Here is a 16,502-nt window from a genome sequence, read left to right on the forward strand (position 1 = left end):
TTGCAGATGATTCAGCTTATAGTTGAACCTCCTTTTTTAAATGATGTCTCTTCCTAATATGCAGTGTATGCTCAATATTACATGAGTGTCAACCTGGAAAAGGTTTAAATCGTGAAATTCTGACTCGCGTGTGAACTTTATTTTTGAATTTTTGAATAAAATCAAGAACGTAATTGGCTATGAAAGTTTTGGATAAAGTTGCCAAGTTTAGTAATCATCAATTTGTTTCCATCAGAAGCTGTCAATCTTGCAGTGTATTGCAAGGACTTTGCTGAGTTATCTCTCTATCCTCTCCGAAAAATTAACTGCTGCAATATTCCGCAATTAGTTTTTTTTTGATTAGGTTAGATTCCCTACAGTGTGGGAACAGGCCCTTCGGCCCAACAAGTCCACACTGACCCTCCGAAGAGTAAATCGCCCCCCTCTGACTGATGCTCCTAACAACTATGGACAATTTAGCGTGGCCAATTCACCTGACCTGCACATCTTTGGAATGTGGGAGGAAACCGGAGCACCCGGAAGAAACCCACGCAGATATGGGGAGAACATGCAAACTCCACATAGACAGTCACCCAAGGCTGGAATTGAACCTGGGACCCTGGCGCTGAGGCAGCAGTGCTAACCACTGAGCCACCATGCTGCCCATAATTTTCTAAAAAGAAAAAACGTCATGTTCATTCAGTTAATAAGGTGCATGGGCAAATTAGTACCCACAGCATAACAGCAAATTAATTCTGACAAGAAAATGAATTTGTGAAATGACGACTAGATGGTTCTTTTGGAACAGCTTGTGCTAGAGCCCACTAGGGAATAAACAGTTCTGTTTGATGTACAATGAAGCAGACTTGATTAGGGGACTGAAGGTGAAGGAAACCGTCTGGACCAATGATCACTATATGATAGCATTCACTCTACAGCTTGAGAGGGAGAACTAGACTCAGACATAACGGTATTACAATTGAGTAAAGGTAAATATAAAGACATAAGGGAGGAGTTGATTGGAGGAGAAGCCTAATAGAGAAGACAGTGGAACAGCAATGGCAGGACTTTCTGGGATAACGTGGAAAGCACAGCTGAAATTAATCCCAAGGACGAAGAGGTATACTAAAAGGAGGGTGAGGCAACATGGCTGACAGTGGTGAAGATTACGAAGTCTTTAAAAAACAGCAGAGGATAACTGAAAATGCAAAGTGGCAGAGGGGATGAAATATCAGAGTAAGCTAGTAATCTAAAAGAAGTTTTATTTAGATATTTGAAAGGTAGAAGTGTGTGGACATTGGACCACTGGAAAATGAGGCTGGAGAAGTAGTAATGGGGAATAAAGAAATGGAAGACATCAGCAGCATACCAAACTTCAATTCAGGGGGCAGATGTGAGTATAATGGCCATCACTAAGGAAGATGATGGGGAAGCAGAAAGTCTGAAGGTGGATCAACCACCAGGACCAGATGGACTACAACTCAGAATTCTGAAGGAGATTGTAGAGGCGTTGGTGGTGATTGTTCAGGAATCACTAGAGTCAGGGAGGCTCCCAGCGGACTGGAAAATGGTTAATGTAACATTCCTAGTTAAGAAAGAGAGGCAAGATACAGGAAATAATAGTCCAACTAGACCTCTGTTGTTGGCAAGATTTTAGAGTCTATTATTAAGAATGACATTGCAGAGTACAGAGGAACCTCCATTATCTGAAGGACACAAGCAGGGAATATTTTGTTTGGTTATTCGGGTGCCAGATAACATAGTTAGCCGCGCATCGGGATCTTGTTCAGATCATCTGAAATTAGATTAATCAAATGCCGGATAATCGAGGTTCCTCTGTACTTGGAAGTGCATGGTAAAACAGGGCTGAGCACAACTTTATCAAGAGGAAGTCATGCGTAACCATTCCATTACAGTCCTTTGAGATAAGGAGCAAGTTAGACAAAGGCAAACCAGTGGAAGTGATCTGTTTGGATTTCCAAAAGACCGTTGACATGGTGCCACACAGGATGCTGCTAAATAAGATAAGAGCCTATGCTGTTAGTTGCAAAGTACTAGCATAGTTAAGGATTGGCTAACTGTCAGAAGGTAGAGTGTAAGGAGTGAGAGGCCTTTTCAAGGATGGCAGCCAGTGACGAGTGAAGTTCTGCAGAGGTCAGTTTTGGGACCACAATTATTTACATTCCAATATAACAATTTGGACAAAGGAACTGAGGGCATTGTTGCTAAGTTTGCAGATGACACAAAAGATAGGTGGAAGGGTAGATAGCATGAAGTGAGAAGGTGATTGAAGGACCTGGATAGGCTGGGGAGTAGACAAAGAAGTGGCAGATGGAATGCAATGTGGCAAAGTGAGGCTATGCACTTTGGTAGGAAGAATAGAGGTGTAGACTATTTTCTAAATAGACGAAAAGCTTTGGAAATCTGAAGCAGAAAAGCACTCGGGAGTCCTAGTTAAGGATTCTCTTAAGATTAATATGTAGGATGTGGAAGGGAGCCACTGCTCAGAAACAGGTTCCCCCGTCAGCGCGGTCTCTGCTGGCTGAAGGAGTGGAGGACTTGGGATGTTGGGCTCACCAGGGTTGGGGTGCACTGAATGGTTGAATGGTGGGCTGGATAATGCTGGTGCAGTTGGCCACGAGGGTGTCAGTCTGTATCCAGGCCCTGAGGAACAAGGTGCTCAGTCCTGACATGAACTCAAGGTGGCTCACGGGGTGAGCAATGGACTTCCGGACAGGCTGACCCTTGGCAGTCCAGAACTTGACATCAGTGCCACGTGGGGGACTCTCCCCTGTGACGTGGTGCACCACTGAGCCGTCTCCATTTCAGACAGTGTGGAGCTGTTTCCTGTATGAGCTGCTGCTGCTGCATGTTCTCCATTTCTACATTTTTACACACTGTTTGGATATACCTTGGTGTACTGTTTTGCCCTCCGGTGACGGAGATATCCAGTGGAGGGCCCTCGACAAAGAGATCCTCCTGTTCTCCCTCTGGTTCTGGGTGGTAAATGCTGCACGTGGTAATCCTGTGCAACTGTAGGTTGAGTCACTTCACTAGGTGCTAGACCATGTGTTGTTTTTGTGGCCTGGAAGAGACTCTTCCACATTAACACTGCTCCCATTTCCAGCACCTGTTTAGTTTTTTGAGGGGGCTGCTCCTTCAGTTTTGGTTGTACTTCAGTCTCATGCTCCAGATCTGCAGGCGTCTCCATCTGTGGGGAGGGGCAGACCAGTCAAGGGGCCGCTTTGTGCGTCTGCTCCTGTGCCTGGCCAAGGTGGCCATCAACAGATTCAGTCAGCGGGCTACAGAGGGGCTCATCGTTTCTGGCTGTCTGCCCATCTTTTGCAGTTGTGTCCATACTCTGGTCACCATGGAGAGGGAGCACATGGTGCTAACCGGCAAGATCAAGGCCCCTCAACATCAATGGGCACTGCAGAGGCTGGAGTGCATCATTGGTCTGGATGACATAATTTTGATTTCGTAAGTTTCTGTTTAGGTTTGTAAGATTCCGTTCAACTTTTTCATTTGTGTTTGATTTTGATATGATGCTCCTGTGAGTGCTGCTCTTGTTATTTTTTTTTGGACTCGCTGGAAAAAATAGAGGGAGATTTATTGCATATTTTAACCCTTTTTGTCCCTCTCCTGGGAGTTTTTGATGGGGGGACAGTGCCGAGGGGACTTTGTTTGGTTTACTTTGAGTTCAAACGAGTGGTAGAACCCTTGGCCTGTATTTTAGCACCTTGTTGTCCCTGTCCTGGGAGTGGTGTCAAAGGAACCTTACTTTGAGTTTACAGAGTGGGCATCAAGAAGATGATTCCACTCTTCAGAGAGACTCAGACCTGACTGCGCAATTTCAGAGTGAATTGAAGACCCTTTAGAACTGAGATGAGAAGACATTTCTTCAGTCAGAGGGTGATTAATCTGTGGAACACAAGACTGCAGAATACTGTGGAGGCCAAATCATTGAATGTATTGAAGACATAAATTAGGTTCCTCATTAGTGAGGGGATCATGGGTTATGGGGAGAAGGTAGAAGAATAGGGTTGAGAAACATACCAGCCATGATCAATGGTAGAGCAGACTTGATATGCAGGATGGACTAATTCTGCTCCTATGTCTTATAGTCATATCTATTTCTTTCCTCCTTTCTACCTCCACACTTATTCTGCTATGTCGTGAATGAAGGGTGTTTCATCAGTGTTAGAACCTTACCTGGGACTAAATCACCATGATCTCAATCTTTATGCTGTCTAACTGCTGTGTTGCAAAGTTCCCATTATTGCTGATGACTAAAATAAATCCACCTTGATACAGCTTGCTGATTGGTTTTTCTTCTTTTCTTCCCTACCAATTTTTTTAGTTCACGCGTATATGCAGTTTGTGGAGGATTATTCTGAGCCGCAGCCTCATGTTTTTTACCAGACACCACAGAATGAGCATATTTATGAACAGAGGAACAAACGATTTCAGGAAGTCTATGGATTCAATGACTCTTTCAGCAGCACTGATTCATCTCTTGAGATTCTGCCTCCTCCAGTTCTCCCACCCAAGCAAAGGCAACTGGTAAGTTTGACTTTATTGTTTTGCCAGGAATGCATAAAACCTAGATGTATTAGGGTTTATGTACAAAGCTCGAAAATATCATGTTTGGGGAGAAGATGAAGAGAAGTTGATGAGAAGGAATCACTTCAGTGGGCTAGCTAACATTTTCATATTTTTGACAAACTTGCTTCAAATGTTATTCACTCAATTTTTTGGGTAATTTTATGGTTAATGGTTAATGGTTGGAATGACTATAAGCATGTACCTGACTAATTTTTAGAATAAAATTATAATGGATTTTGTTCTATGCAGTTATTTCTTGCTTGTAATAACTAGGCTTAATGTCTCAAAATAGTTAAGTATTCATGATACTTTGGTTAATTCAATTATCAAACACATTAAATTTGACTAGTAGAGCTGTAACATTGCATATATTAATGTGCAATTGGTGTTCACCTTTAAATAGCACATTTTGTGGAAATTAATATTGATGCTATGTGCAGTTTTAAGTATGATTAGTTCACTCTTTGTCTGTCATTCAGTCTGAAATTAAAGCTCAGTGTTATGTTTGATCCTGACCACTTGTTTATTTTTTTGAGAGTGGAAAAAGTGTGGTTATCCAAAGGGAAAGTATTTACAGGCAAGAAAGGGAATCAAAATATATTTTTGAGTTTTCTTAAGTCAGATAGATGTATTTGAAATTTCAATATGTAATTGTGCATTGCAGTCTTTGGTGTGTAAGGTCATCAGTTTAGACTAAAATAAAACAAAGAACTGTGGATACTGGAATCTGAAACACAAAAAGCACAAAATGCTGGAGAAACCCAGCAGGTCTGGCAGCATCTGTAGGTAGAAAATAGTCAATGTTTTAAGTCCAGCTACTGTTATTCCAAAGGAGGGTCACTGGACTTGAAACATGAAGTGTTTGCTATCCACAGATGCTGCCAGACCTGTGGAGTTTCTCCAGCAATTTCTGTTTTTTGTATGTTTCAGTGCTTATCTTGTCACGTGCTTTTTTTTTATTCATTAATTGGATGAGGGTATCACCAGCTAGGCTAGCATTTATTACCCAACCCTAAAGGACATTAGTGAACCAGATGAGTTTTTCTGACAATCAGCTATGGATTTATAGTCATCATGAGACGCCTAATTCCAGATTTTTATTGTATCCAAATTCTATTGTCTGCCATGGCGAGATTCAAACCTGGGTCCTTAGAATGTGTCCTGGGTCCCTGGATTAACAGTCCAGCAATAATCCCACTAGACCATCACTTCCCCCATGTGCTAAATAAATTTTAGTGTGCTGATGTGTTCTGGCACAAAATATTTAGCTCCATTTGGTTTAAAGTAATGATTTCAAGTTGGCAAAATTGTCAGAAGATTAACCATTTTGATCTATTAAATTTTGATAGTTCATTCACATAATTCTGATTTCACCTACTTGTTTCCCTGCCATGTGATATAAAGATGCTGTTGATTTGTCAAGTTGATGCTTAGTTTTGTTGTACTTGGTTTTGTGGCATGGTCCAGCCCAACATAATATACATTATTAAAAAGAGTGTAAAAGAATGCTTGAATTTAAGCTTTCATCAAAATAAATTATTTTCTTTCTTATTACTTGTTAGATGCTCACTGTTTATGAAAGGCCTTTTAATATTATGGCGACAAAATACTGTCAGTGTCATTGCATTTTGTGATAATGCAAATTCCACCTAGTCAGCATAACCGAACATTTCAGTTCATTTAAAATTGTTATGAGCAAAGGGTAAATCTGTGTTCTCTCTTTTGCAAGGAAACAACTGATAGAGGTATATGCCATCCACTTGTTCTGAAAGTACATATGGTTGTACACCAGTCAATATAAACCTGTTTTGTGTAGTTATTTAAACTTGTCTCTATTGGGATCTGTTGCTTTTGTGCGTATGTATATCATTGAATTGAAGCCATCTGCAGGTGAACCTAAGATTTTTGATTTGGTACTATCAAAGCACTAAAGCATGTTTTTGAGGCTTATTGATGCTTATTCAGTTATATGGAGTCATAGCATGGCAACAGACCCTTCAGCCCAATTCCTTTGTGTTAACCAGGTTTCCCCAAACTAAAATAGCCACATTTGCCTGCATTTGGCCCATATCCTTCTAAAGCTTTCCTAATCATTTTTAAAAATAACTAAGTCTTATTTATAGTTTGAGGGGTTGTATTATTGTAAACAAAAACATAGGAACTGCTATATGGAAAATGACTGTGGTTCATCTAGTTCACTGTCTACCATCCTGGTGCTTTTATATTACCTTAAGATGCGAGAAATGGTCAAGGTTCAGACTTGAGTTGATGATTTAAGGTTTGAGATTACAACTTGAGTACTTGATGTTTAAGACAACTCCTGGATGAGTTCAGACTTGTGTGAAAGCATTTGTTGTTTAGTAATTGAATGGTATTGATATTTGTCCTTTACTTGTTAGTGCGCCATTGAAAGAATTACACTTAGGTTCTGAGTGATAGTCTATAAAGTTCCTTGTTGCCTAAAAATATGCCCTAAAGGAACATTTGAATTCAACATAGTTTGAATAGAATTTGCTGATTGATAGGGATGAGTTTTGTGGAGGACTAGTCTGCAGAGTGTTGCATTTTCTTTGCACCTTCAAACATTAGTATTGTTGATTTGTGGCAGTTTGTTTTTTATTTTAGAAAACTGCAGCTTTTCTAATTTTAAAACTGAGAAATGATATATACTTGTCGCTGACAGTGGGAATTTTGAGAGATTTGATCTTTTCTCATAATTTGAACTGCATTGATGTCATATTATCTCTTAACCACTTTACATTTAGATGCTGTTTTGTTTATTTGTTTTTAATGGAATGCAAGGTGAATTGCAAGACCAGGATTTGTTGTTCACCCCTAATTGCTTGAGATGTTGGTGATGAGCCAGTGTTTTGAACCTTTTCAGCCCATCAGTACAATTGGGGAAAGAACTCCTTAATATTGACCCTGTGACAATAAAGAAATGTCTTTGTTCCACTTTAGAATAATGTGTGACGTGGAGGGAAACTTATAACTGGAGGTATTCTGGTGCATCTGCTACCTGGTCCTTTTAGTTCATACACCTTTGGAAGGTGTTGATTTTTTAAAAAAACCTTGAGTTACTGCAGTGCATCTGAGATGGTAGATTGGATGCTGATCAAGCAGGCTGTTTTGCCTTGGGTGGTAAGCTTCTTGCGTGGTTGGACTTGCACACATCCAGGTTAGTGGAGAGTACTCCATCATACTTATGACTTTTTTTTGGCGGGGAGGTGGCAGGGATGGTTTGCAGTCAGAATACGAGTTATAGTGAAGAAGGCATTTGGTATGCTTGCTTTTATTGGTCAGAGTATTGAGTACGGGAGTTGGGACATCATGTTGAGGCTGTACGTGACATTGGGTTAGGCCACTGTTGGAATATTGCATGCAGTTCTGGTCTCCTTCCTATTGGAAAGATGTTGTGAAACTTGAAAGGGTTCAGAAAAGATTTACAAGGATGTTGCCAGTGTTGGAGAATTTGAGCTATAGGGAGAGGCTGGGGCTGTTTTCCCTGGAGCGTCGGGAGGTTGAGGGGTGACCTTATAGAGGTTTACAAAATTGAGGGACATGGAGATAGGATAAATAGACAAAGTCTTTTCCATGGGGTAGGGGAGTCCAGAACTAGAGGGCATAAGTTTAGGTTGAGAGGGGAAAGATATAAAAGAGACCTAAGGGGCAACTTTTTCACACAGAGGGTGGTACATTTATGGAATGAGCTGCCAGAGGAAGTGGTGGACGCTGGTACAATTGCAATATTTAAGAGGCATTTGGATGGGTATGTGAATAGGAAGGGTTTGGAGGGATATGGGCCGGGTGCTGGCAGGTGGGACTAGAATGGGTTGGGATATCTGGTCGTCATGGACGAGTTGGACTGAAGGGTCTGTTTCCATGCTGTACGTCTCTGACTTTGACTCTATATGCTGCAGAGTTCCCAGTTTCTTGTTGCTGCAGAATTTATAATAATAGTCCAGCTTAGTATCTAGTCAATGAAAACATTGGGATCTTCAGCACTAGAATGCTGTTGGGAGATGGAGCAAACGTCTGGTCATAAATTTGGAATGTGAATAATTTAAGTAGAAGAATTTTACAAATAAAACCTTTAAATGATCCTGTATTCAATTATAGTGCTAGAATTCATGTGTGAGCATGCAGTGCATTTTTTTTTGCACTGTCTTACTGGTAATTCACATTCTTTACAAAAGAATGGTGTCAATTTCTGACACTTATTTGAAACAGCTATACATATGTTGACTTGAAATATTTGAATGCAGTGGGTGTGCTGCAGTAAGTAGGCTGTATTCTTTTTTTACATTGCACATTTATTGAAATAGTATACAGGGAAGTGACCAAGACGTCTTGAACTGTTTCTCTGTCGTGAACACTGAAACCTCTTCAATGGCAGACAGATCTGTGAAGGCAAAAGCCTGTCAATTTGGAGTGCAGAGGCACTGCACTGTTCTATTCAAACACTTAAATTTGAAGTTTTTCCTATGCATTTTAAATATTGTCATTGTGAATTTTTTTTTCAAATTACATTTAAATGATTTAGAGAAAACTTCTATAACTGGAAGTGAATTTGTTTTCACAAGAATTTCATTTTGCTGTCACACTAAGTGTATGTGCATAGGTTTCTATGTCTATCTAAACTAAATTACCAAGAAATCCCTAGTTTAATTATATAATGCTTGTGAGAAAATGTAGCTAAGTACCAAAGACCTGGGTGTTGTACTCTTCAGGTTTAACCACATTACTGCACACATCTTGGCAAGCTTCTGGCACAGCCAGGATCATAGTACTTACTCATCAGAATGTTTGTTTAGTTGTTGCAACAGAAGATTTTCATTACCAGTGGCAGGTTATTTTCCTTGAGCTCCCAAGCAAGTCAATCATCAGCAGTGGTCTGGTGTACTGCAGACTTCTAGACCGAGGGATGAAGGCATTCAGTTAAAATATCTGGAGAGATTAGAGATATCTGGGACTTTTCCAAGCAGAGTAGAGATGAACTACAGGTGCTGAAAATTCAGAAAGGGTTATACAAAGGATAAAAGCTGTTAACACTGATGGGTGAATCACTAAGCAGAGGGCATCTTTAATACAATGAACAAAAGGAGATGACAAATGCTCTTAAGCAGTGGATCTGAGGATATAGAATTCAGTGTCTGCAAGGAAAGTGAAAAGGGATTGAATAGTAACTTTCAAAAAGATAGTAAAGTAATTTACAGGATTGGAGAGAAAGCAGACAATTAGTTCGATAAAGTTAATGCAAGTAGAATAGATTAAATTGTCTCCTGTGCTGAAAGATTCTAACTTTTCTAATCAGATTACTGAGTAAGGTTGGCTAAACTCATTTACCATAAGATGTTTCCACTTGGAATCAATTTTTCACCCGGGAAAAAGTTCATAATTGCACCCACACTGCTATTTATGCTGCACCAGCAATGGTTGAATAGATTTCACTGTGTAGTGAAATACTACACAGTTGCAGCTAATCATGCAAAAGTTACACAGTTAAAAGTGGCAGTTCTATTCCATGGTGTACAGGCACAATAAATCTGTTGACTATTGAAGAATTTCAGAAAACTGTTAATGATGCAGATACTATTTTGTGGTTTACAAAACTTGTTTTGAAACCAAATGTCTTATAAGACCATAAGACATAGGAGTAGAAGCAAGGACATTCGGCCCATTGAGTCCACTCTGCCATTTAATTACAGCTGATAGGTGTTTTAATTTCACTTATCCGCACTCTCCCTGTAGCCCTCAATTTCTTGCAAGATCAAGAATTTATCACTCTCTGCCTTGAAGACACCCAGTGTCCCAGCCTCCACTGCGCTCCATGGCAATGAATTCCACAGGCCCACCACTGTCTGGCTGAACAAATGTCTGCTCATTTTTGTTCTAAATTGACACCCTCTAGTTTTAAGGCTATGCCCATGGGTCCTAGTCTCCCCGCCTAATGGAAACAATTTCCCCGCGTCCACCCTTTTTAAGCCATGCATTATTTTGTAAGCTTCTATTAGATCTCCCTTCAACCTTCTAAACTCTAATGAATACAATCCCAGGATCCGCCGCCGATCATATGTTAGGCCTACTATTCTAGGAGTCATCTGTGTGAATCTCCGCTGGACATGCTCCAGTGCCAGTACGTCCTTCCTGAGGGTGTAGGGCCCAAAACTGGATACCTTATTCTAAATGGGGGCCTAACTGGAGCTTTATAAAGTCTCAGAAGCACATCACTGCTTTTATATTCCAACCCTCTTGAGATAAATGACAACATTTGCTTTCTTAATCATGGACTCGACCTGCAAATCAACTAGCACTCCCAGATCCCTTTGTACTTCAACTTTCTGAACGTTTTAAAAATATAGTCCATGCTTATATTCTTTTTACCAAAGTGCCAGACCTCGCACTTGCTCATGTTGAATTTCATCAGCCATTTCCTGGACCACTCTCCTAAACTGTTTAAATCTTTCTGCAGCCTCCCCACCACCTCAGTACTACCTTTCTGTCCGCCTAACTTCATATCATCAGCGAACTTTGCCTGTCTCTTCATCCAGAAAATTAATATATAAAGTGAACAGCTCCAGCCCCAACACTGAACTCTGTGGGACTCCACTTGTCACCAGCTTCCATTCCGAAAAAGAACCTTTTATCCCAACTCTCTGCCTTCTGTCAGGCAGCTAATCCCCAATCCATGCCAGTTGCTCACCTCAAACACCATGGGCCCTCACCTTACTTAGCAGCCTCCCGTGAGGCGCCTTATTAAAGGCTTTTTGGAAGTCTAGATAGATGACATTCACTGGGTTTCCCTGGTCTAACTTACTGTTACGCCTTCAAAGAATTTGTTTTTGTTTTTAATGAGTGTCCAGACATTGCAAAATGCTGTGAAGTATGCTTTTTTCTTATTCATTTCATATTTTGGTTGGTTTGGAGCCCATTGCAATCGTTCCAAATGTGGTCTTATCACTAGTACATTGTATTAAGATGAATAAACAATGAATTCCTACAAAATTATGAGGGGCATGGGTAGGGTAAATAGGCAAAGTCTTTTCCCTGGAGTCGGGGAGTCCAGAACTAGAGGGCGTAGGTTTAGGGCGAGAGGGGAAAGATATGAAAGAGACGTAAGGGGCAACTTTTTAACACACAGGGTGGTAAGTGTATGGAATGAGCTGCCAGAGGAAGTGGTGGAGGCTGGTACAATTGCAACATTTAAGAGACATTTGGATGGGTATATGAATAGACTAAATTGGGTTGGGATATCTGGTCGGCATGGACAGGTTGGATCGCAGGGTCTGTTTCTATTCTGTACATCTCTATGACTCTATCTGAAGGGGCTGCTGAGTGAAATCACTTCTCCAAATAAAGTGGATACTTAGCAGGAAAAGGGAATAATTTTTATTATCTTTAAATTTGGGAAGGGCTTGTGAGAATGGGAGCATCTGAAATAAATTAAAACCATAAGCATACTATTTTTTAAAAAATTCAATCCATGTCTTTGGGTTTCTTCACAAGCAAGTGGACAGCAGTAAGTTGATGAGCGTGTAGTTTAGGTTGATCTTCGACTAAGATAAATGTTTGGCACAATATCGTGGGCCGAAGGGCCTATATTGTGTTCTATGTTCGCAAAGCTTTCCTTGAGCCAACGAAAGATGGACTATTTGTAAGTGTTAATAGGGAAGGGAAAATTCTACCTTACAGGATTGAAGGAGTTTTCATCTGTAGTGATTTTTCCCAGTTAAATTACTCAAGCTTTGTGCAGGGGTATCTGAAGAATCCAGAAGTTAAAACTGAGTTTCTTTTTTGATCTATGCAAATAACTGTGCTGCAAGAATAAAATGTTCAACATGGTCAGTTATGCTGTGTAGATGACCTATGTGTAAAAGCTGTTCACTGTTTTGGGATGGCGGGGTAGGGGGAAAAGAGCCACGGTGATGTTTCATTAAAACTTTTGCTTGGATTAATTCTATGTGAAACCTACTGGCAAGCATTTACAGCATACCCCTTTTGGCATTCTTTAAAATTATAGCAAATATCAAAAAATAAGTAACCATTCTAATTTGTATGGTGGTGTAAATATTTCAGCTTGAACAATTAACTTTTGTAAAACAAAATGTCCTCCATGTTGTAGCTTACTCTCTTTACTATTGACATTTCTGTCTCTATTTCTTTGTGTGTCTGTCTCTCTACTTGTTTCAAGCAGGCATCCTATTCTGCTGCTTCCTATTCCTCTTCCTTCTCTTCTTCCTCATTCTACCTTCAGCAGTCGAAGGTGCTTGTTGTACCTGAAGGCGCCAGTACTGCTACCAGTATCAGCATGTCCGTCTCCAATTCCTTCCTGAGTCGTCACAACTCCTTATCCTCATCTTCGGTGAGTGTGCTGACTAAAGTTCAAGTCTTGTGATCTTCAGTGTGAGCATGCTTCCAACTGCCTTAGTTAATCCAATAAGAAATCAGACTGGATTGAAACAGTTTGGCTTTGGAGAGAAAAACATTACATCGTTGCATGTTGACTGTTTGTTTGGGATGTTGTAACTTGTGATCAAAATTTCAGTTTGCGCCCCTGAATTAGAGCTAGACAACTAAAATTGTAGTCAAGACTGTGGTGCGTTAAAGTGCAGCAGGTTAGGCAGGATCCGGATTCCTGATGAAGGGCTTTTGCCGAATCGTCGATCTCCTACTCCTATGATGCTGCCTGACCTGCTGTGCTTTTCCAGCACCACACACTCAACTCTGACCTCCAGCATCTGCAGTCCTCACTTTCTCCTAACTAAAATTGTAGGAGGCGTTTGCATCAGATTATTAATCAAGATGACTTTATCTTGCATAGTCACACAGCTAGCAATTCTTCTTTGTAATGTGTCTTTCAAAATGGCAGAGTTCTCATTGCAATTCTTACTGAATAACTTGAACTGATACTTCAAATCACCTGAAGAGATGGAAAAGGGTTTTGTATATAAAATAAGACGCAGGCTCATAACTTCGTTAACAGTAGAAAATTAAGCAGGTGTCCTATGAAATAAGGCTGTCTTTTTGAGTCTCTTTGGAACTAGAAAGCATAATATACTGTCCTCAGGAACTAGAGAAAAGAAGAGATTTTTGTGACCTCCTCAGAAATCCTGAATGTTTTTCTCATTTTATCAAGGATTGTGTAACAACTGTGGATGCGGAGTTTGCTTAATTTGAACATGTTTTTGATCTGTGCTAAATGACTTAAAGCCTGATAAAAGTTTGACTGCTTTTGTTGTGAAGTTCATGCTTGTAGTTATTTGGTAGCTCAGGGCTTGAGTTTGCTAAAAAGGACACACTTACCAAATCTTTTTGCCTTTTCCTCCATAGTATAATTCCAAAGATTTACCAGTGTAAATGGAAAACTACTAATAGTGGAGAGTGTTGATTGGTTGGCAAATTGGGAGTACATATTGGCCAACTAGACAGCCAATCAACACTCACTTCTCATACAGTATGAATGTGCTTTTTTTTTGCTTTTCCATTGGTATTTCTTGCAAATTGTCCTGAATGAATTCAAGTTGGAAAGCTTCAACAAAATGCATCTTTTATTTAGCAATACTCTAGTTCATATTTTGATAAACAGATATTTGATCGAAACATGAAATTTGCAAGGTCTGATTGATAAAGGTACTGAATTATGCAATTCCATGTGAAATTAATTAATTGCTTATTTTTCTACCAGTGTCTCTCATTTTGTTTTCGCATATTTGCAAATAATTTCATATGAACTGCAACATGAAGGACACAAATGACATTGGGAAGTTACTGTAATGTGGGGTTTATCACACTTTTTACAGAAGTGTAACATCTGTGAACCAAATTCAAAAATACACTACTTCAACAGGGAAACTGCTTCAACATAATTATTCTGATTTCTACTAAAAGTTGCAAGAAAATACTTTGTTTAAAAAAAAAAATTCTTCTGTGATTTTCTGTTGTGTTCGCTCCTACCTCCCCTCAATTCATCTTGAACACTGACCTCTGGAATCCTAGTGGTTAGTGTCTTGTATTCCTTCTAAAAAACTTAATCTCCAAGGCCTGGTCAACTCAACCAGTTAATTTTGTAAAAACTTCATTCTCAGCTGGTCTTCTCCAATTAGTGGAAGTGCCTGAGTATCTTTACTACTTGAGTCACCCTTTCATTTTTCTAAAGTAATGAGAATTTTTAAAAATATGTACAATCAACTAACTGGGGAGATGGTTTTGGGAAACAAGAAAATGGCAGAGGAGTTAAACAGATATTTTGCATGAGTCTTTACAGTGGAAGATATTTTGAACATCCTATTAATACTAAAGAATATGGGGAAGAATTAAGTACCATCGTCATCACTCAAGTTGTATTAGACAAACTAATGGGGCTAAAGGCAGAGAAATCCCTGGCCCTGATAGCTTGAATCCTGAGATCCCAACAGAGACCGTTGATCCATTGGTTGTAATTTTCCAGAAGTCAGAGGATTCTGAAGAAGTACGAAAGGATTGGAAAACTACAAATGGCATCCCTACTTAAAAAGGGAAAGAGACTAAAAAGCAGGTAGACCCATTAGTTTATTATTAGAAAAGTATTGAAATCAATTATTAAAGAAGTCATAGCACATTTGAAAAATCATAATCTAATCAAGCAGTGTTAGAATGGCTTCATGAAAGGAATATAATGTCTGACTAATTGAGTTATTTGAGGAAGTTTCCATCAGAATGGATAGAGAGGAACCAATAGATATGTTTGGACTTCCAGAAGGCATTCGGCAAGGTACTTCACAAAAGATTAAGTCACAAGATAAGAACCTATATTTTTGGAGGTAGTGTATTGGCATAAAGAATCAGCTAAACAACAGCGAGCGGGAATAAGAGGTTCTTTTTCAGGTTGGCAACCTGTGGCAAATGGAGTTCCACAGGGATTGATGTTTAGACCACAACTGTTCACAATGTATGACAATAACTTGGAGGGACGAAGCAACTGTACTGTAGTTGGCAGGCAACATAAAAGGTGGTGGAAGGGCAGATTATTAACTGTTAGTAACCATTTTTTAGAGCAATATTTCTAGATTGAGTGAAAGGGCAAAAAGTTGGCAAGTAGAATATAACATGGGAAAATGTGAAGTTTGTTTTGGAAGGAAGAAAAGAACAAAGTACTACTAAATTGAGAAAAACTGCAAAATGCTGCTACCTACAAGTACTTGGATGTTCTTGTGTTTAAAACACAAAGTTAGCACACAGATACAGTGGGTAATCAGGAAGGATATCAGAATGTTGTCCCTAATTTCAAGGGAGTTGGTCTGTAAGAGTAGGAAGTATTACTACAACCGTACAATTTGGTGAGACAACACTTGATTTGATCCCATTATTTAAGGAAATGTCATTCCATTGGAGGCAGTTCAGAGAAAGTTTGCTAGGATGAAGCCTGGTGTGGAGGGTTTATCCTGTGAGCAAAAGTTAAAAGTTTGGGACTCTGAAACACACAGAATTCTTAAGGAGCTTGACAGCATAAATACTAAAAAGCTGTTTCTCTGCATGGGAGAATCTAGGACCAGAGGGCATAGTCTTAGAATAAATGGGCACCAATTTAAGATGAGAAATTTCTTCTGAGTGTTTAGAGTCTTTGGAACTCCTTGCCACGGAGGCTGTGGGGGCAGAATCTTGTGTATATTTAAGGCTGAGATAGATTCTTAATCAGTTGGGGAATCTACAGTTATGGGAGAAACACAGAAAAGTGGACATGAGGAATGTCTGATCAACCGTGATCCTATTGGATGGCAGAGCAGGCTCCAGGCACTGATCAGACTGTTTATGTTCCTGTTTCTTATGGTCTTGTACTAAAGATTTACTATTAATTCAAACATATTGTGAACCTGAACCTCATATATTGAAACTGACTAAATGCAGATTGAAATTAAACTATGTTGAGCAAAATCCAGCAG

General features: G+C 39.7%; 1 protein-coding gene across 9 annotated transcripts in view; it reads left to right on the plus strand.

The window, feature by feature from the left end:
- Positions 1-16,502, plus strand: part of LOC122564907 (rap guanine nucleotide exchange factor 1-like) — a 243,172-nt gene that overhangs the window by 163,437 nt on the left and 63,233 nt on the right. For 4 of the 9 annotated variants that reach the window (XM_043720357.1, XM_043720358.1, XM_043720359.1 and 1 more), the window contains exon 10: positions 4,340-4,542. In XM_043720357.1, the coding sequence (XP_043576292.1) occupies positions 4,340-4,542 (203 nt within the window). Of the gene's footprint in view, positions 1-4,339; positions 4,543-12,775; positions 12,947-16,502 lie in introns of all 9 variants that reach the window. The other 5 variants (XM_043720352.1, XM_043720351.1, XM_043720356.1 and 2 more) reach the window with 2 other exon arrangements.

Source organism: Chiloscyllium plagiosum, chromosome 30 (assembly GCF_004010195.1).
Source record: "Chiloscyllium plagiosum isolate BGI_BamShark_2017 chromosome 30, ASM401019v2, whole genome shotgun sequence".
NCBI classification, from domain to species: Eukaryota; Metazoa; Chordata; class Chondrichthyes; order Orectolobiformes; family Hemiscylliidae; genus Chiloscyllium; species Chiloscyllium plagiosum.